The sequence below is a fragment of the Saccostrea cucullata genome, unplaced genomic scaffold (assembly GCF_032062105.1).
Source record: "Saccostrea cucullata isolate Sc308-1 unplaced genomic scaffold, CSIRO_AGI_Scuc_v1 ctg95, whole genome shotgun sequence".
In the NCBI taxonomy this organism is placed as follows: domain Eukaryota; kingdom Metazoa; phylum Mollusca; class Bivalvia; order Ostreida; family Ostreidae; genus Saccostrea; species Saccostrea cuccullata.
Genome location: NW_026928013.1, coordinates 135283 through 156724, shown reverse-complemented (window position 1 = coordinate 156724; position 21442 = coordinate 135283). Strand labels below are relative to the sequence as shown.

General features: G+C 33.5%; 1 protein-coding gene across 1 annotated transcript in view; it reads left to right on the top strand.

Moving 5' to 3' along the window:
• Window positions 1–21442, top strand: part of LOC134276167 (centrosome-associated protein 350-like) — a 67720-nt gene that overhangs the window by 13238 nt on the left and 33040 nt on the right. Inside the window, exons 4-7 of the mRNA XM_062758438.1 lie at window positions 4668–4805; window positions 7384–7462; window positions 9168–9758; window positions 20426–20488. Coding sequence (XP_062614422.1) covers window positions 4668–4805; window positions 7384–7462; window positions 9168–9758; window positions 20426–20488 — 871 coding nt within the window. The remainder of the gene's footprint in view (window positions 1–4667; window positions 4806–7383; window positions 7463–9167; window positions 9759–20425; window positions 20489–21442) is intronic.

The window sequence follows — 21442 nt, the reverse complement described above, 5'->3', positions numbered from 1 at the left end:
AGCAACTGGGTCGTAATTGTTTTTACCTGTCTGCGAGTGACACCTTCATTGCATTACAAACGCACACACCTTGCATTTATGAACATTTATTGATGATAAATTGAATAGGTATACCTATAGACATAGATTGTATATCAAGACTTTGCATATAAATTAAAAATCTAGGCATTAAAAGAGAAATGAGAAAATTTTGTTATACATGGATTTTGTTTTTCCAACTGCATCTTGGTAAATAGAAGAAACCAAGAGTTTAAAGATTCTCTTTCATGCACCCCATTACCCTTTTATTTTGGTTTATTTGACAGGCTAAAAAGGTTGTAATGACTTATATTAATATTCTAGAGCATATCAAACAGATTAAGCAGTATTTAGAAGGTAAAGTGCAGTTTGACTGCAAGACATGAACAGAATTCTGCTGATTAAACGTCTTGGACTCCAGGGGATTCATGTTATACATGGAGGCTATTGTTCACTAAATTTCAGAAAAAATGTCTAGGCTTCAAAGTTTAACAAGTAGCCGTAGTACTTTGGGTGCATTTTGAATGAGAATGTATCCCAAACCTTAAATATACCTTGAATAAATCTAAAGAGAGCATGAATCCTGAATGCCTCCCATGCAATCCAGTATGAGAAATAAAAGTTTCACGGCTTTGATTTACGTAATATGAATATTTCTCAACACAAACCATTCATTTATTTGATCTTATGTTAGGTAAAAGTATGTTTCCTCACTTTTGAAGATAAATAATTGCAGGTAAATTTGAAACTGACAAATGGCAATGAAATTTTTGTTTGCAAATAAATGATTGGCATAGTTATTATGTTTTGCACTTCATTGGCCCATCGTTTTAGGTTAAAGATCAATGTACAGGATTCAAGAGAAATTTTAAAAATACTTATTTAAGAAAAGATTGACTTCCTGGTCAACAAAAAGTGATTGCAATTTAGAAGACATTGATTCTGAGCATATTTGGAATGGGGTTGGTTTGCAAGGTGTTAGAATTCCCCCAATACTCTTGATTGGAGCTGCTTAGGTGGGGTTGGTTTCCTGAACCTTGAGGGATACTTGTCAAGTTGTCCACCATACACTTGATTGGAAATATTGAGGTGGAATTGGGACTGCTTAGCCTGGAGGAAAGGGTGACAGAATGTCACCATACACTTGATTGAAAATACTGAGGTGGGGTAAGATTGCTTAACCTTGAGGAAAGGTGCATGGATCTTGAACCAAGCAGAACTGTAGAGGTGTGGTTAGATTGCGTAGCCTCAGCAAAAGGTGTCTGGCCCCCAAACATTCTTGATTAGACTCCTTTCAGTTTGTAAAGAGGTTCTCACTTGGTAAGCAGGTACTCATTTGAAGGAGTGAGAGAAAGTGAGATTTGTGTATATATGTATGTATGAAATTAAGAGAAGTCTCATGGAATTAGATAAATAGCTTTATAGAAATGCTGATCTACATGATTAGAAACACCTTTATTAAAAGGAAATCATTTCTTACTAAAAGAACATTTACTTACATATAATGAGCCTGATATTAATTCTGCGCAGAAGTGTTTTTGCATGAGCTGAATGGAAAACTCATAGTTCCTTTACATAGATAATTGATCTCAAATATATTTGGTAAATATCAAAGGGTTAAATATAAATTAAATATGGAGAAAGCAGAACTGCTTTTCACAGTGGGGACACTTACTTTCAAAAGACCTGGCACCCAGAAATTTTGTTGTATGCAGGGCACAGACAAATAAGTATTGTGTGGTTTTATTGGCTTCCATTAAAATCTCATATGCTTCTACTGAAAGGGAACAAATTAATAGAATAGACAAAAATATCTCCGTATAACACCCCATGCTAGGAATTACTTTCCATACTTTCACTGTTGAGGAATTTTAATAAGGACGGCAAGGGATATTTATTGCATGTAGAAAATGCATTTAGTTCAGAGCGAATGTAAAAAAATAAACAAGAATATTAAAAATTTCAAGAGAATAGAATTTATATTGGTTTACGTAAACATAATATATATAAGGTAATGAAATTTTAAATTTGTTTTAAGATTATATAGATCTATTAAAACTACCTGTATATTGATGGTTAGACATTAAAATATCAGTTAGCCAATAAGTTTAATTGTTATTCAGTCACATTCAAATTCACATTCAAATTATTGTCAATGAAAAAGAAGCCCATTTGATCAAAACATCAATTTCTTGATAACACGTCATGGATTTATTATTTAGTACATGTACTTGCATTTACAAATGTGTAAAATGAAATAATTTTAAACCCATTTAAGCAGTATATTTGAAGATCCAATTTTACAAGTTTTTTAGGCAAAGTTGCGAGGAGAAAAAGGGGGGGGGTTATTGTTTTTTTATCTCAATCTATTTAGCAGTACAATGTATTGCTGAAGTTAATCATTCATTAACAACTTGGAAGTAGATTTGGTTTCTCAGTTCATATTTCTTTCCTTTCAGTAAGGTATAAAGTCAGTGAGACAAATACTAGAAAGTTTTAACTTTTTGTTTAGCCCATTGTTCTTTTAAAATTAACAAGGTCACATGTTTAAAAGTCAAGACCAACAGGCTTAAATATGGCCCTTCTTGCATAATCTTTGACTTTAAAGTCCCATAATATCAGGTGTTCTTGGCCAAAGTTCAGAATCTTTTTTTTCTTCATTGCACTTTTATTTGAGAATGAGATATTCAGCTGTTGTTTTTATTTCTATTTTTGATTGAAATCAGGTTTAAAAAAATGATAAGTTTAAAAAAAAAGAGAAGTTTCACCAAAATTGAAAATTAATTTGTGTGCAATATAGTTAACTTCAAACATTGCTCAGTAATGCCCGTGGGTGCAAATCATTACCGCTACATTTTCGAAATGTTCATTACTGCTACATAATCATTACCGCTACAAAAAACGTTACATTACCGCTACATATAAAAGTTTACATTACCGTTTGCCTCTTTCGTTACATTACCGCTTGGTTCTCACATATAGCCGCATTGCCGATTTTAGTATTTTTAAAAAATAAAAAGTGGGTATTGCATTACCGCCCTACATTGCCCTTCCGGTAGCCATTTACAATGAGATTTTGGCTACTTCGTTTGAGCCAGCCGCTTATATGTGTAAAGTACAACATATTATACAAGTATATAAGTCTGGTTTCCTCTGCTCTGGGAGGTAAAAATAGGACTTTGAGCAGGTTGTTTTATTTTCTTTTATTTTAAAAATCTATTTTATTTCATAAATTTTTAAAAATAAAGCACTGCTCGTAGATAAAACCCACAATCTTCACATTCTTCTGATTGGAATTCAAATCGAAATTGTACTCTACTATATAGTGAGTGAATTCTGTTGATTGGAAATCATATTCTGTACCATATTACCTGGCTTGTTCAATATGTAGCAGTAATGAGTTGTTTTCGGCCAAAAAAATGTAGCGGTAATGATCGGTCAAAAATTTGAAAAAATGTAGCGGTAATGAGTTGAAATTTTTAGCGATGTAGCGGTAATGTTGACCTCCCATGCCCGTGAATTACGCATGTATCTGAGTTCTGTAGCTGGATTTGAATCAAAACATAATTACGTATCTCCAAGTACATGTGCCTGTATTAGAACTAGAGTAGTATTTGTTTCTATTCTAAGGTTGGCTGACATTAACAATGACAAAATTTTGAAGGTCAAGGTAGTTTAACCTTGATTGAACTTGAAAGATTCTATTAGGTCCAGTGTTTGAACATGTTTAATCTCTTAAAGCTATTGTTTGATATGAATTATTAATGAGAACTGCATGAGCAAGGAATTTTAAGCAAAGTTATGCAGCATTACACCAAAACTGATTTTTTGAATCGTAGATAATTTCTCAAAGATCTTATGCTTGGTAGAAACTAAAATGATGTTTTTTTTCTTCAATTTTTTTATTACATCAATTACAGATGCAACTCAGCAAATGCATTGTTTAGACCTGTTGATCTCTCTTTAAGTATTAGAAATTATTGGACAATAAGAGATAAAAAGACATTTTCCATTTGGAGAGAGAGAGAAACAACAACACCAAAATAAGAAATATTGTTCCTAATTACATTTTGCTCATAAATTAAACTTAGAAGCTAATATTTAGGCATCAGAGAGAGAGAGAGAGAGAGAGAGAGAGTTTTCCTTCAGTCAGAGATGCACTGTTAGTGTACATGTAATAATTGCATTAATTATTGTTAAGCATTGTTCAGTAAGTTTTGAAGAGATGAATATTTCTTCCATCTGCATGGTTCAGTTAGTCTTGAAGAGATGAATATTTATTCCATCTGGCTGAAATTTACGTCATTTGATTCCTTTGCTAAATGTTTTCTGTTAATTAGCATCAAATGAAGATAAAATATCTGATGTAACAATGCAGTTGAACAATTGTACATGTTTTGAGGCAAACAATATAAATATTTGACAGCAAGAAAAATGTCAACCTGAAAAATTCTCAATAGTCAGGGTTCTAGGAACTCCCTAAGGAAATGCAGTGAAATTTTCATTCGCTGAAACCCCGAAAAACAGTAATTCCAATCCTGCATCTGATACAAATTATTGATGAGCATGGAATTAAGTTAACAAAATATGAATATTTTACAAACTGTTCTGTGAATTAGAGAATTATTTTAATTTTTTTTTCGTTTCAGTTAAGGAAGATCGAACACAGACTAGGGGAGAGTGAGCATCGAACTGTTCTGAATGAAATCTACGAAACCAGCATCACCGATTATTCACCACGGACCGATCTGAATGTAACTTATGATGCAACAGAGGCAGGAAGAGCTGTACGTAAACCTTAATTTAAAAAAATTGTCAGTATAAACATGAAAAAACTACTAATTATACATATTCACATATGAATTTTTATTATTAATTTGTAATATTCATGCCAAAACAATTAAGTTAAAGTTTCCTAATGCATTTTCGCTGAAAATAATTTACAAATACCGTATAAGTGGAAATTTTAGCGAGACGCAAATTTAGCGATTTCTACCCAAAATCTGTTATTTTATTTTTTAGCGAGAAGTAATTTTAGCAATTTTAAAATGCTTACTAAAGTAGCTATTACAAATAATACGCAATTAATTTTTAGCGATATTCAATTTTAGCGATGTCAGCACCCTTGCTAATAATGCAAAAATTAAATCCTTGCTAAAAATTCTACTTATATGGTGTATAGCCCTTTATCTAGGTCAATCTATTGACTTCAAAGAAAAAAAAACATCTCCACCAAGCAAGAATTATGAGGTTGATATGTTTTTTCTGTGAAGTCAATAAACATATGGATTGACCTCAAGTAAGGGCTACATTTGCTACATTTGTTATATACATTTCATTACCTAGATCTCTTTTTGAAAATGGGAAAATGTGATTACAAATTGGAGGTTTCGGTTAAATTTTCAAATTATACAATTCTGCATAGCATTTAGTTACCCATGCTAAGATTTGGTAATGTCAAGATAGCAGAGATTAGGATAGGATCAGTAAAGATTGGAGTAAGTTAAATGAATTCTGACAGGTTTTGTGCAAGATCTCAAGAACTGAGCCACTTGCTTTACCATTTCAGTAAAATAGTAAAAATTGCCAAAGTCGTTGCATGGATATTGAAGACTCTATTTCTAGGTGCTTAGCTCTGGTGGATTTTTTCTGATCTCTGGGATTCCTTAGGTTAATTTATGTGCAGGCTTACTTTATATTCTGTGGTGTATTTAAATCTACTGACTGATGTATTTGCAAAAAATCAGTAGGAGATTTTTTTTTTGCCTATTAAATGCAGAAAAAAAGTTTGACCAAATGACAGAGGTGAATGAAAAGATATACCGGGTAATACTAAATGAATGCAAACTGTAGAAGTGTGGCAAAAGTCTTGACTAAATATGTTTTTGTGGTGTCTTATTGTTGACTTTTGTTAAAGGTCTAGGATACCACTGAATTCAATCCCCCCAAAATATCTGAATGTAAAAAGAGCAATGATTATATTTGTTCAGTGGTATTTTGTTTAAAGCTCTAGCTGCAAAGAAATTGTTCTGAAAAACTTTTACACATTCCTAATCATTTACTTTCGTGATTATTGATACGTAGTATTTAAATCAATGTTTTTGCGACAGATAGAATGATATTAACTTCTAAAGTTTCATCCTCTTAATTTCTCCCCCAGCTGTTTTGCTGGAATGACATAATTATTTCTTTGTGGAGCAACAGTAAGGTTGATCTGTGTCATGAAGAGTGATATTAGATTTTTCCTTAACCTGCCTTTGAAGCAAATAAAAAAAATTCCATAGATTGGTTTTCCTGATTTCAGCTCCCCCTACTTGATAGTTGTAAGATCAATGTATACCTATGGTTTGCTCAAGGCACTGCCTTTAATTGGGATTTCAGAAACACCCATTTTCCTTACCATAGATAATTAGAAGATATCGATGACAGATTAGATTAGGGACTATGGTGTAAGCTGATCCAAGCTTGCAGCCACAAATGTCAACCAAAACTGGATGATCTGCTTTAAAAGCGTGGTAGAAGATGCTGATACATTTTATCGTCAGGCGTCTGCTCAGACTGATCAATAAGTCCGGTGTGGAATCTCTCATCTCTCCTTTTCCCTTTTGTTGAACTTGAAACAGTGTATCAGTCCCATCCATCCACTGTAGAGATGGGTTTATCCAGGAATGTGGTCCGTTACATTGTGTGAATGATCACACAATCCATTGAAATGTAGGAACTGCTTGCATAGTGCAGTCAGTTTGTTTTTTAGATCATTTAAAAATGTGCATTTATTTATTCATTTATTGAATTCTTGTTTGAGTTAGTTTAGTGGGTAAAACAATACCTGAATAACTTTATTTTTAAATGAAAGCCTTGGATAGAGGCTACATAAAAGATATTGATATTATAGAGAACTGGATAATGAACTGCAAAACAATATTTGTAAGACCAAACAGCAACATGCAAAAAATTCATCAGGTTTAGGTAGCTTGACTCTACTATGTGTATTTACAATGAAATATTAAATTTAATGCATCAAATATGACCCAATAATGATTGAAGTTAAGGACATCGTATTTGAAAATGAAATGGTATATTGCCCATTTTTTACAAGATAACCTTGGTTAAAAAAAAACTAAACTTTGTTCCTCACAAGTTCATTTTATTTGACGTAAAGTTCATTTCATTACAAGATGTGCAGTATTTTGTCTTCTGTGTGGAGTTTGTCATTGGTTTTACTCTCACTGATTCACTGGAGATACTTTGCTATTTATCCCCCAATGTCTTGATGTTGTCTATAACTCTGCTGTATACTGAGTGATAATTTTTCCTGCTTTCTATGAAATTTATAATGAATTACTGTTTTTTATGTCTTTGCAGGCATTTGTTGACAGATATGGCTGGACTTCAAATGCAAGAAATAAACCTTACCACAGCAGCAGGAAAGTTGTTAGAATAGGTAAGAGGAAGAATTATAGTTTTAAATAACAGTAGGGTTTATGGGTATTACAGTGAAACCTGTTTAATGCGACATCCAGTAGAAGACGAATTTTGTGTCAGACTGGGTGTCTGGTTACACTGTAAAAAAAAATATTGAAAATAGTAAAAAAATGATAAAGTTTAATGTCAGAATTCACAGTGTGATGGATTGCACAGGTTTCGGATTAGTCAGTTTTCACTGTATTTTTATTAATGGGATTTTTGGGTACTGTGCTTGCTTTTTTGTTATGCCCCTTGGACTTAGAAAAATTTCATTATTTGCAGTGTCCGTTCATTTTCTTTACAACCGTTGCACATACTTAGATAAATTATTAATTTTTCATGACTATTTTTGAAGGAAAATTTGGATGGCATCATGGCTGATTTAACAATATTATGCCATCCAATACAGACAAAAAATTTTTGATAGCATTATGTTCACTTTTAAAAGAAACCACTAAGTTTACACTTGTCCCTTTTTGTGCAACGCTGCAATCACTAGATTAAGTCCATGGAAGGTTACACTTTACCTTGTCCTCCATTGGTCCTAAAAAATCAAAAGACATATTAGGTTTGTTACCGATTGTCCACAGAAATATGAACGGTGGATCAAGTCCTTGGAAGGCACGATTCTGCCTTGCCATCCATGAACTTGAACAGCCAATTCAGAAAAATTAAAATTATTGATTGAAAAAATGAAATGTGCCTAAATGCATCTAATTGCATGTATATGAAGTGAATTCCAGTTTAAAGTAAAGATGGAGGGACAGGCTTTTTTCTTGGAGTTTGAAAGGTGACATCACAAACAAGGATCTATTGCTTATCTAAGGTATTATATAATTAACTGGATGGTTAAGTGGTGTAATGGGAGAAGAAAGGAAGAATCATCTATTTGATTTCATGTCTGGATGCTCAGACTTCCTATTGTGTTATAATTTTTTGTGATCGTGAATCATTATCAACAGCCATTTACCCCGATATGTGCAGGAATTAAACAACCTTGCAGCTAATAGACCAAGGACATGCAAATTGCAGGGTTGTGCAAGGCAATCATTAATCGGAAATGAATGATCCCATTCTCAGACAGATATAGAGATTGACTTAATGCAGAAATATGGCTTTTCTCCGAGATTAAATGCATCTGTTACGTTATCAAGGAAATCACATTTTCAATGTCTCAGAGGAGACGATTTATGGAACTTTCTCACAAAAGTTGTTTTATTTGTTGTAAGCATGGGTAGATATTTTCAAGTGTGTTCAACACTTTGAACAATAATTTAGAAACAGTCCAAATTTGATTGTTCAGGAGTAATAATTTAGAACTGTATGGTCCATATTGGATTGTTCAAGGGTATTGTCGGAGTTTAACTTATGTCCTTGCTGCATCGTTACATATGTCAGATATATATGTGGAATCTCCATTAACACATCTGATCATTAGCTGCAGTCACCTGCTTCATCGAGCAGATATATATCATATGAAGTGATAAAATAAAATAGATATTTGAAACCTGTAAACATTATTGAAAAAGGCATTAAAAAGTGTATACATGGTTTGCCTTTTTTAAAGTCTATGGTAAAGATTCTTTTTTATATGTTATAGTTTGCTTTTAAATGAAGGAATGCTTTTTTCACAGTCCTTTAAACATCTCCATCTGAAAGGCATTGAAATTTCTTTTTTTCAGAAGACAGATACCAGGAGATGGATGGGATCGGTGCCAGGAGTCGGACGGAGAAAAATGACGGCAAAGGGACCACCCACGGAAAGCCGGGAAAGTCTGGCCCAGAAACCATGGCTAATGGAGGACGGGATCGGAAATATAAAGCCAGCGAACAGCCAAGAGACACCGGGCCCATGTATTCAGAAAATCCAGGTGAAATGTATGGCGACTTAATCGGGGCAACAGGAGTGACCAATGATTTAGGTTCTTTGGATCGTGATCCTTCGGATATTAATCAGGATACTTTAACGGACTCTAGAGCAATAAGAGAGACAGACATTAGGTTTTTAAATAACGATTTATCCTCGTACAATGATGTTAGGTGGGGTAGGCCAGTAAATTCGTCCAATCAGAATCATTTAGCCCATGTCAGTGTGACCGTCCCAAGGGCCCGTAACTCTTACCAGCACGAGCCATACCCAGTCAGAGCTACGCATTCAAATGAAACAGAGAGGGAGAGAAAGTGGGAAGTGGGCTCCACGGACTCAGCAGCATCAGACACCAGCTCTCAGATCGGCAGAAAGTTAAAGAAGACGCTGAAAGATCTAGATTTCGGTAAGTTCATGAATGAATTATCATAGTGATTATATCTGTATATTTTTTTTCTGATATCTGATAGATCATGCAGTCCATAGATACACTGTTCATTTAACAAGATGGTAGCAAATCAAGATTTAACCCCCCCTTCCCCCATTCCAAGGCAACAGACCCCATCTCTGTCCCTTCTGTGATTTTCTTTGCCTGAGTATATTGGCTTCTGACGTACACACTGACAGTTCTACGAAGCCATTATGTCAGGATATACATTATACGTTATGAGTCTAAATTGATGATGATCAGTTCTGATTATAATAAGACTGTGTGATAGTTAGATTATCTGCTAAATAGGATTTGATTCGGTGTGGGACTGCATTTTCACCTAATTAGGCTGTTTTCTTTAATGGTTAACCCAAGGCATAGCAAGGACAAAGCTGGTCACTGAATCTTAAACATGCTGATACTCTGTATTGTGATTGTGATTATCGACTACAAATTTGGAAGTTCAGCCACCTTTTTAAAAGTGTTGTTTTGCCCTTTCCAAACCTTAGGTTTAAACTTAGGTGCTAATATTTTTAGGATAGGGTTCATTTTGTGACTAACACAATTTGAACCCCCTTCCAATGAGCATTTTATTCAAGATGTGTAATAGTTAACAGCCCCCCCCCCCTCCCCCTTCCAATCCCAAAAAATAAAAAATGGAGGATTAGTAATTTTTATAATGTGAAAAAATTGAGTCAGTAATGTGCTATAACATAATTATTTTATGCTGTATATTGAACCCTGAAGGTTTAATATTTCTCTGTATCAAACTACCGTATAATCCCTATTAACCGCCCCGGGCGCTTAGAAAATTGCGGGAAGGGGGCGGTTATTTTGATATTCTTGCCAAAATTTTGAATGTCATATTTTAACCTCAAGAAATCTTTTGGAAAAATTAACAAATAACAGAAAACCACTAAAAATTGTCTAACCTTCCTTTAAATTACAATAATCCACCAAAATTATGCTATATGACTCATTTTCCCACTTGGAAAATAGGGAATAGACACGGAGAACAGATTTTGTACTTGTGTGTATAACTTTCACTTTCAGAAATACATGATTAGGTCGTTCATAAAACTTTAACTTTCAAGAATATTTTATGTATGAGTTACCTAATAACAAACTTTCATTTTCACTTTCTTCATTATGGCGGACTTTTGATACGATTCTGGATGATTTCGATCACTGTAAAGGGGGCCCTTATTTCCTGACAATTGAAAAAGACCCAGGGGGGCGCTAATAGGGGTAGGGGCGGTTAATAGGGATTATACCGTATTATGCTCTAAATTGGATTTTTGCACTGTCACCAAATTGGGCTCATTTTTTAGCTCTACTGGTCACAGACCAGAAGAGCTTCTGCGATAGTAATGCGTCCGTCGTCCGTCCGTCCGTCTGTCTGTCTGTCCGTCTGTAAACAATTTTTCAAAATGCTACTCCTCCTACAGTTTTGGTCTGATTTCAATATAACTTGGCACACAAGTAGACTACACTAAGATACATAATTCTGTGTATCGGTTTTTGATTTCCATGAACGGTGTTGCCGTGGTTACTAAAAATAGAAATTTCTGTGAAATTCTTTCAAAATGCTACTTCTCCTACAGTTTTGGTCTGATTTCAATATAACTTGGCACACAAGTAGACTACACTAAGGTACATAATTCTGTATATCGGTTTTTGATTTCATTTTATTCAAGATGAACGGTGTTGCCGTGGTTACTAAAAATAGAAATTTCTGTGAAATTCTTTCAAAATGCTACTCCTCCTACAGTTTTGGTCTGATTTCAATATAACTTGACACACAAGTAGAACACACTAAGGTACATAAATCTCTCTATCAGTTTTTGATTTCGATGAACTGTGTTGACGTGGTTCTAAAATAGAAATTTCTGTGAAATTCTTTCAAAATGCTACTCCTCCTACAGTTTTGGTCTGATTTCAATGTAACATGGCTCACAAGTAGACTACACTAAGATACATAATTCTGTATATCGGTTTTTGATTTCAGTGAACGGTGTTGCCGTGGTTACTAAAAATAGAAATTTCTGTGAAATTATTTCAAAATGCTACACCTCCTACAGTTTTGGTCTGATTTCAATATAACTTGGCACACAAGTAGACTACACTAAGGTACATAATTCTGTGTATAGTTTTTCACTTCAATGAACGGTGTTGCCACGGTTACTAAAAATAGAAATTTCTGTTTAATACTCTCAAAATGCTACTCCAAATACAGTTTTAGTCTGATTATAATGTAATGTGGCATGCAAGTAGACTACACTAAAACATAAAGAGACTTAATCAAGGATCATTTTTCTATTAATTGCTGTTGAAAAGTTTCAATTCCCAACTGCCTAAGTACTTTTCTCTTCTTTTGCTATAAGTACAAACCAGTAGAGCTTCAGTCTCGACAGAGACTTCTGGTTATTTATTAAGTAGAACCTTGTAGTGTTCAAATTAAAGGATTTATTCATGTAGAAGATTTAGTTTTGTTTTCTGGCTATAAGTACTGAGTTAAAATTTAAATCAATTTAAGTATACGAGGCGTACATTCAGCCTTGTAAATCAGACGTGTTAATTTGCAGTATAGTTCTACATAGTAAAGGAAAATATTGATGTGGAGATTTTAATTTAAAATAATAAGCTCTAATGAATAGTTGATCAATTTTTCAAATTGCATTTCCATGTTTGAGTACCCTGTATATAGGTTTTAGTTTTTATGATTCAAAAATAACTGTGACGAATATGAAATTACAGAAGATATTTTAAAAATCTTAATTTTGTAACAGTCTGCAATAAAATAGTTCAGATGCAATTTTAAGTAGCATGTTCATTTCAGTTATTTATTTTATTTTCCCCTTCAGAATATTGTTCTATCTGCCAATCGCTAAGTTTGCAAAGCATTCCATTTTCAAAATATGTCAAGTCGGTAAAAAGGGGGTAGATTTTGAGGAGTCAGGTTTGACAAGCTTTCGATAGCACATTCCTTCAGCACCCATAGTTTTCTTCTTACAATGGGATTGTGTAATGATTTTGCAGTTTTTCCCCCAAATTTTGAAGTGGAGTTTTAATTCCATAGAATCATGTCTTTAGTATATATCTTAGTTGGGACACCCACATGGAGTGGTCATGAGGTTCAAACAATTTCTGCCCCATGGTATAAACATGTAATGCCATTAACTAAATTTTCTGCAGTTTTATACAATTTTGATAAGCTAGTAAGCGTTAATGTATGGAGGCAACCTTCAAGATTTTTGTCATCTGTTGATTTGGGGGCACAAGTGAGGATATTTATCTCTTAAGTTCTCTCAGAGAAACCGGGAAACATTTTGGACTTTTGTTCTTAATGCTTACACTAAAACACATTTATTTTCTAAAAGTGTCTTTTCTGGTTTTGCTGAAAGATTTATATGGGATAGAATTGTCATTTATAACATTGGTAAATAGATAAATATAGATTACTCGGAACAGGTCACCCAACTTTTGGGTTTCATTTGAAAGAATTCAATAGATTTCATTTAGTGTCAGTGTCATCCAAAGATTTTTAGTTGATTTTTGTTTTGAAATTGGAATATTGGCAGAAAAAATTGAGAGCAATTTCCAATATCCAAGGTGCATGATTGATTGCAGAAAATGCACAGTGCCAAATTCAGGATTATTCTTTGCTTGCTTTAAAATATTTTCCAACAAAGCCTTTCAGAGGTAGAATTATGGTGCAGCTGAGTCACTTGTCTTGCAAATTGGAATCCCACTGGTTTAGGAATTGACTTCATCTTTGATCAAGAAACCCTATTTAAATGGATAGGTATTAATTGTAGTGAAATGCATAACAAATGGCATCAAGTCATTATGTAGGAATATATCTCCTGGGGACCTGCAGGTGTAAATTTGAATTTATTTGCAGTTTGCCTCTTGTGTAAAACGTTTTAGGGGGACTTTGCTTTAATCTACCAGACCTGCATTCCACAACGATATTGAAGTATTGAAGCAGGATTTGGTGATAATTACTGCGAGATTGATAACAATTTCTATGGTGGTTTTATCATTCAGGTGAATTTGTTTTGGACCCTATAGCCACCAGAAATAGTCCCAATTCTTTTGACCTTCTGATAACTAATTTGCCAAGTTTGGATTAAATTGTCAGAAAAAAATTAACGTCAAAATGTAAGGTTTTGAATTCATTTCAAACTGGACTTTTAGCTTGGTGTCTTGAGAAAAGAATTGTGAAGGTATAGTTTTAGACGCTGCATTTCATTTCCGGAAATCTGCATAGCATTTCCGACATTTTTTTATTTCATTTCCGACATTTTTTGTTTTCATTTCCGACATAATTTTGTTTTCATTTCCGGAATTTACCTGTGCGACAATTTAATGTTTTACTAGTCAGCGAAAATGAAATTTTAAAAGTATTTATTGCAAAATATTGATTAAAAATATTTTTCTTTTATAAACTTATTTATTATATACATATGTACATACATGTAGCACTAAGTCTAGGTTAAAGAGTTTAATGAACATACAAAATAAATGCCAGTGACAGCACCAAACTTATATCCAAGACACTTGATATTCAGTTTTTACTCCGGTTGATAAGCATTTATTACACTATTTATTTTTACTGCTTTACATCTGCGCAGAGTAATTCAGTAAACATTGAAAAAATCTCTCAAACTTTAATTTATGTAGTTGCCTACTTTTTCCATTTCCACAGTCGTTTCATTGATAAATTTACAAAAACTCAGATTTCCAATGATTTATTTATTATATAAATTCCTTTAAATTTCTCATAGGTAAAGTCTTCACATCTGTTACTTTAGGTAATATCTGAAAAATGTCGGAAATGAAAACAAAAAAATGTCGGAAATGAAAACTAGAAAATGTCGGAAATGAAAAGTTGATAATTACTAAAAATTCCGGAAATGAAATGCAGCCAGTTTTAGATTTTAAAAATATGCCAAGAACAGATTTGTTATCGAGTTATAAATGCTATTTTTTTTCAAATTCACCTTGTCTGAAAATTGCCTACTTGCGATGAGGGCAAAAGTGAGCACAAATAGTTATGTAGGTAATATCAATGAAGTTATTTTAATGGCCAAAATTAAGTCCTTATATATAAAATTTCAAAATGCACGAGTTAATATATTGCATAAACATTGCAGGTTTGGAAAATGGTGTTACTTTTCTTTTTATTTATGGCCAATATTGCATACAGATAGGTTTTTGAAGAGCCAAATCTAATATTTTCTTACTTGAAGATGTTCTTTTATTGGAATAAACCAACACAGTTGGATACTAACAGAAGAGGCCAAATGTAGGAGAGAATGCACTCTGTCTTCATAAACAGTCAAGATGACAAGCTGAATAACTCAATTTACTTACACAACTTTTGAAAGTTTACTAAATTGAGACCAAAGAATATCTGAAAAGTTTCAATTTGACAGGCCACAATGTTTGCACAAGGTTTCCACTGCACCTTCGGAGTGGGGAATCTAACATAAACTGTTGACAGAAATCTCTAAAAATTGGAAAATCTGCCAGTTTCTTAATATGTTATGCACAAGGCTGAAAGCTTTATGGGGAAAATATAAATTACTTGATGTTTGAATTATTTCATGCATCTTGAGGGTTTATAATCAGGGAATCAAGATTTGAGGAATTGAAAAGGAGTATTTGCCTTTGGAGCCATACAAGTGCATGTACTTGATCAATTGCAATAGGTCTAAGGAAATCGAATTTCTTTTGGAAAAAATTTATGCAATTAAAAGTAGACTGGTCCGTCATATCAATTTTGATTCAGTATTGATAATAGAAATCATACAAAATGCCTTTGTATTTGGAGGTTCTACTATTTTGTCTGAAAATCATGTGGTGAACTTGAAGAAAAGGGTTTGGTTCCCCTTTATATCCAAATCTCAAGTGGTCATTTTCACTTGATGTTAGAACTGACTTCAAGAGTTCTTTGATAGAAAAAAAAAATTTTAATTCAAGTGAATGTAAAGAATTTCTATTTGTTATAGTGTAGTTAGAGTACAGAAGAACCAGAAATTTGTACATTGAAATATGGAGATAGGCTCAAAAGTCCATCGAAACAATAGAAATAAGGGAGCAGAGCAAACACACTAGACCTCTAAAACATCAGAGGTGGGATACAAGCCACAGGCAATTCTACAGTGCCATCAAATGGAAACACATTTCTTTCTTCAGGTTCCTTAATTCCATCCTACCATGTTAAATCTCCTTCAAGAGCCCTCAAAGGCTGACTTTCTGACTTGTTTTAAAGTTTTATACAGGAATATATTGATCTTATCTGTAAATCCCCTTGATTCTATTGTTGTCGTAGAAAAATGGACAAGGTCTAAGAATGTGTCCCCAAGCCAAGGGGAAACAGTGCCTATGGTATTAACCTGTGACACGAAAAAGAAAAAAAACATACCACAATCAATCCAGATATTTAGTCCAATTTTTTAGTACAATATTGACTCAATGGAACTGTAAAGATGATACCAGTATATAGACTTGCCAAGCTAAATTTGAAAGATAGCACAATCAGTATTTTCAGTAGAAATACTTTGAAAATTTATAGTATTAGTGGGTCTTTTTCTCTGATGAATGCATTTTGGTATAGGATTGCTAATGAAATAAAATTTTTGTCTTAAAAGACAAAGATTCTGTGAATTTTATTACAACTTAAAATGGTTCTTGTAAGTGTCCATGTACTAGTATAATTTTCTATCCTGACCTAATGTCCTTGACATTTGTAGAAATGAACCTTTTCTTTGAAATCAATACAACAATACTTGAATGTGAAGGTCATATAAACTTGTGGAAGAAGCCATATTGAAATCTTTGATGAAAGTTAAACCAAAAGTCAACAATATTTCTGTTAACTGAGGACTTGAAAAGTTCGATAACATGGGCCTCTCCTACAAACAAATGTTGTGTGAAACTGTGAGGCTTAAGAGGGTTGATGATTCCTGTCAATAAACTCCTTAGGGAGTTAACCAAATTTTGTATTCTTTGTATGAGTGCTAAGAATTAAACAGGTCTTCACAAACAAATGTAAAATCATTGATTTATTAACCTATCCATTGTTCTTCTATAACCAGTATGCCTACCAAATGAGCAGGCTCAGTTTTTGTAGCCAGGCTTTGATAAATGCTTTAACTTCTGCAGTCCACATCAAGAACTTTTTTACAGCAATAATGAAAACAAGGGGACAGTAAAAACTAACATTTCCATACAATCCTGATAAAAATGATTATTTGCAAAACTTCCATTACAAATGCACTCACCCATGCATCCAACTTTGTTGCAGAAAGATAACAAATCCAAACTCCTCATCTCTTCCAATGTAAAATTTAATTATTCCATTTTAGTAACTTTGGGAGGGGGGGGGGGGTCAGCAGAGTCTCCTGCAATTAGACCAATTACATGTAATTCCTAAAAAGAAGGGTGAAGACAAAATCATTCTTTGTGAATTTAAGCTCTTTTTTTATGGAAGAATCAAAATGATATCATCAATACTTCTGAGTATTTGTATTCATCAAAACTCATGTGAGTAAGACAACAGATTTGTCAGTATTTGTTTTCATAAGATTGACTTTGTCAGGGGATAATCAGTGGGAAAGCTTGAAAAATGGAACTTAATTTTGGGACAAAGGAAATCAAAGTTCAAGTAGAGATGTGCTGAAATCCTGACTAATGGCTGTCTAAGTTTAATGAATCAAGATGTTTGGGTAGATGTATTATACAGTCAAACCTGTTTTAAGAGGCCACTTGTGGGAGAATGACAAATTGGCCACATAAGACAGGTGGCCACTTATTCCAGGTTTCAAACCAAGGAATAAAAAATTGCGATCACAATTGTATATTAATTTACTTTCAAACGTATCCAAATCCACAATTTCAACACATAAAAAATTAGGAAGCTTAAAGTCACAAGAGATCCCTTTTGTTACAGTTCATTTTACATGAATTTAGGAAAGAAATCTATTAAAATTGTTTTTTATTGTTGTTTTGTGATGGTAATTTTAAAAGTTTCACAGCAATAGAATTTACATCACACGAAATCATGAAATGTCTCAACAAAATTTCCTGATGCTGTGTAAAGCTTTTTAGTTTTTCTGAATATATATTATATAGCATAGTAGGGCTATAACCCGAGACTGGCCACTTGGCTTGATAACCTCGGGCGAAATTGTAGTATATTTTAATGTATTGATAACCGTAATCAACAGCTGTGTAACAACTTACTTTCGTATATAAAGAACAAAAAAGAAAAAAAAAATTTGTAAAAAGTAAATTATTTAATCATATTAATTAAATCATTAAATCTTGAATGAATTCAAATTACACCCGCAATTATCAGTAATTACTCATTATCAGCTGTTCATGTTTGGCTTCTCGAGGATACAAGGTCATGTGGCCAGACGGAAGTCATGTGACTAAACAGACAAAATGGCCACTTAAAACAGGCATGTTGAGCGCATGGGACCTAAAAACACTGGCCACTGGCCACGTTAGACAGGTGGCCGCTTAAATGAGTTAAAATATAGTGAAAAAATGAACAGGCGGGATTGAAACTGGCCGTTCATGACGAGTGGCCGCTGATTAAGGGTGGCCGTAACAGCAGGTGCGACTGTACTTGCAGTCCCTCGTGTATCTTAAGTACTTTTTGAAATTTTTAATCTCTCCATTATTTAATTATATCCCTTTGATATATATGTTGCTGCCCTTTAATGATATGTGTCAAACTGTCTTGACTAATAAACCCAGGTTTGTGTTTATTTTTAATATCGGAACTACTCAAATATGAAATTAAGAAATTATGATCTAGCTTTTTTCTGAAGAATTTTGTACTTTTTCATCAGTACTTAAAATCTGCCTTACTTTAAATATGTTCACATCCATTTCAATTCAGCTTAAAATCCTTACTATCAACAAAACCCTTAAATCATGAGTGATTGCATGTAGACCATAGTGGTCCATTTAATGGTGTTTGTCTTTATGGTAAATAGGTTGTGGAATATAAATGTCCTTCCTAAGAAATTTTGTCTTTTTTATAACACCATTAAGTTTGATTTCATTTGAAAATATGGTCTGAGTCAGGGGGTTGTAAACAGGAGAGAAGTAGTGAGTTGTGCTTGTGAGGGTGTGTGTGTGTGTGAGGGTGTGTTTGAGTATGTATGCTGATTCTGACACTGTTGCTAAGCAATAAAGAATCCACAATACCTTCCATTGACTTTGAACTCCTTGTTATACCCCCCGCTTGAAAAGCGGGAGGGTATATAGTAATCGGTATTTCCGTCCGTCTGTACGTCTGTCCGTCCGTCCGTCTGTTACGCTTTGGGGTACCCATCTCTTATCCGCAACTCCTCTCATACCACTGAAGGAAATTTAATGAAACTTTCACAGAATCTTTATTACATATTGCCATTGTGCACCTCCTATTTTACTTTTTGATCTGACATATATTTTGGATTTTCCAGAGCAAAACATGGATACTGCCAATATATTCATATGGGAGGCGGGGGGTATCATTTAGTGAGCTCATTGCTCACAGTACCTCTAGTTTTAATTACTAGTAGTATATGACATACTAGTGTCTCATTATATTGCAGTACATAATTCTTTTGCATAAAAAGTCTAACTATGACCTAACTTTTCTGTGTCAAATTATTTTCCAAGCTTGCATCGTTTAATTTGTAGTCTATTTTTAAAAGAGGAAGTCTTATATACCTCCAAAATTGGAGAGTCTCATTGTATCACGGTATGGGAAAACATGGAAACTTGTAGATGACATGTACCTAAATTTTTATTTTTGAATTTACGATGTAATTCTACATGAAAAATAAATAATTGTACTAACTAAAGACTTTTTAAAGATGAACTTCATTATGATTTTTATTAGGTTATAAATCTAATGCTCTAAATATAATAAAAACGGGACTGGAAATCTGTAAATTTATGTTTTATTTGAATTATTTTTTTTTCAAACGGATGTTCCATACTTCTAAATCATTAAAAAAGTAAACATCCAGACAACATACAGTTTGTCCATCAATAAAAAGAATATAGGCTATGTATTCACATTATTGCAATATAGCGCAATACAATGAAACCCGCAATATAATGAGAATCGAGTGTATAAGTATGTTTATTTCTCGAAATTTCAATTACCAAAGTTGTCTGCAAAACATGCAGGTATCTTATTATACCCCCCGCTTGAAAAGCGGGAGGGTATATAGTAATCGGTATTTCCGTCCGTCCGTCTGTTACGCTTTGGGGTACCCATCTCTTATCCACAACTCCTCCCATACCACTGAAGGAAATTTAATGAAACTTTAACAGAATCTTTATTACATATTGCCATTGTGCACCTCCTATTTTACTTTTTGATCTGACATATATTTTGGATTTTTCAGAGCAAAACATGGACACTGCCATTATATTCATATGGGAGGCGGGGGGTATCATTTAGTGAGCTCATTGCTCACAGTACCTCTAGTTTCTATTTTATGACAGTGTTAGTCCTCATAGATTGACTGTCAGATCACACATGAAATGATCCCCACGAATCTAGCAGGTGCCCTGGAGCCACTGCAGTGGACAGTTTTAATTAAATGACACTATTTTCCTTGTAGATGCATTGTCCAAAATAAAAGAGAAAATTCGGAAACAGCAGCAGCGCTCAGCATCTCCCAAAGGTTTGTCTTTATTTTGATGTGTTCAGATACTGTGAAATCACTAATTTTCGTGGGGGGTTAATTTTCATTGAGGTATGGAGACACCCTCGAATTCATGACACCTCGATATGTAAAAATTTCATATGCATTATAACTGAACACTTCTCCAATGAAATCAAATCCCCACAAACCAATATTTTTCTCTCAAAGCTTGAAAATTTGACCCTATGAAAATATGTGATTTTACAGTAGATCACAAAGATGTTTTTTTGAAAAATAGCAATGGTATCATGAGTATGTTTAGATTGCTTCACTTATTATAACAAAATACTGTAAAATCACATATTTTCGTGGGGAATTTTGAGGTATGAGAAAAAATTATTGAATGTAGGGATTTGATTTCATGGTTGGAAAAGTGTTGAGTTGTAATGCCTATGAAATTTGAAATTTTGTGATGGTTATGACAAATCGTAGGGTCTTCCCATACTTCGATAACAACAAAAAATTAAAACCCCCACGAAAATTAATGATTTCTTTGTATCAAAATTGTTTGCATTCTTCTGGAGAGATTTATGTTTAGATGGAATGAAACTCAAATATTTTCTATTTTGGTGGTTTCATGAATGTCCTTTGCATAATGGATGTCAACATAAGACAGCACCCATTCAGTTCTATGTTAACTTCTTTTATTAATATCTGATTCTTGATCTGCTCTATTTATGCTTAAAGTAGCAGAAATTAGATTGCTTTGAAAAGTAACTTGTATTTTCTCTGTAAAGAAAACTACTAGACATTATTTTACATTTTTAATTAGCATGCAAGATTCTGATTGCATTGCTGAAATTGATTATTTCTCTGTAAATAAAGTGAGAGTTCATATGGCTCCAAGTCCTTGATTTATTTGTTTGCATGATTTGAAATGGAATGGTTTGAAATCCTGAAATATCAGTACAGCTGATATTGAAAGAAAGGCCT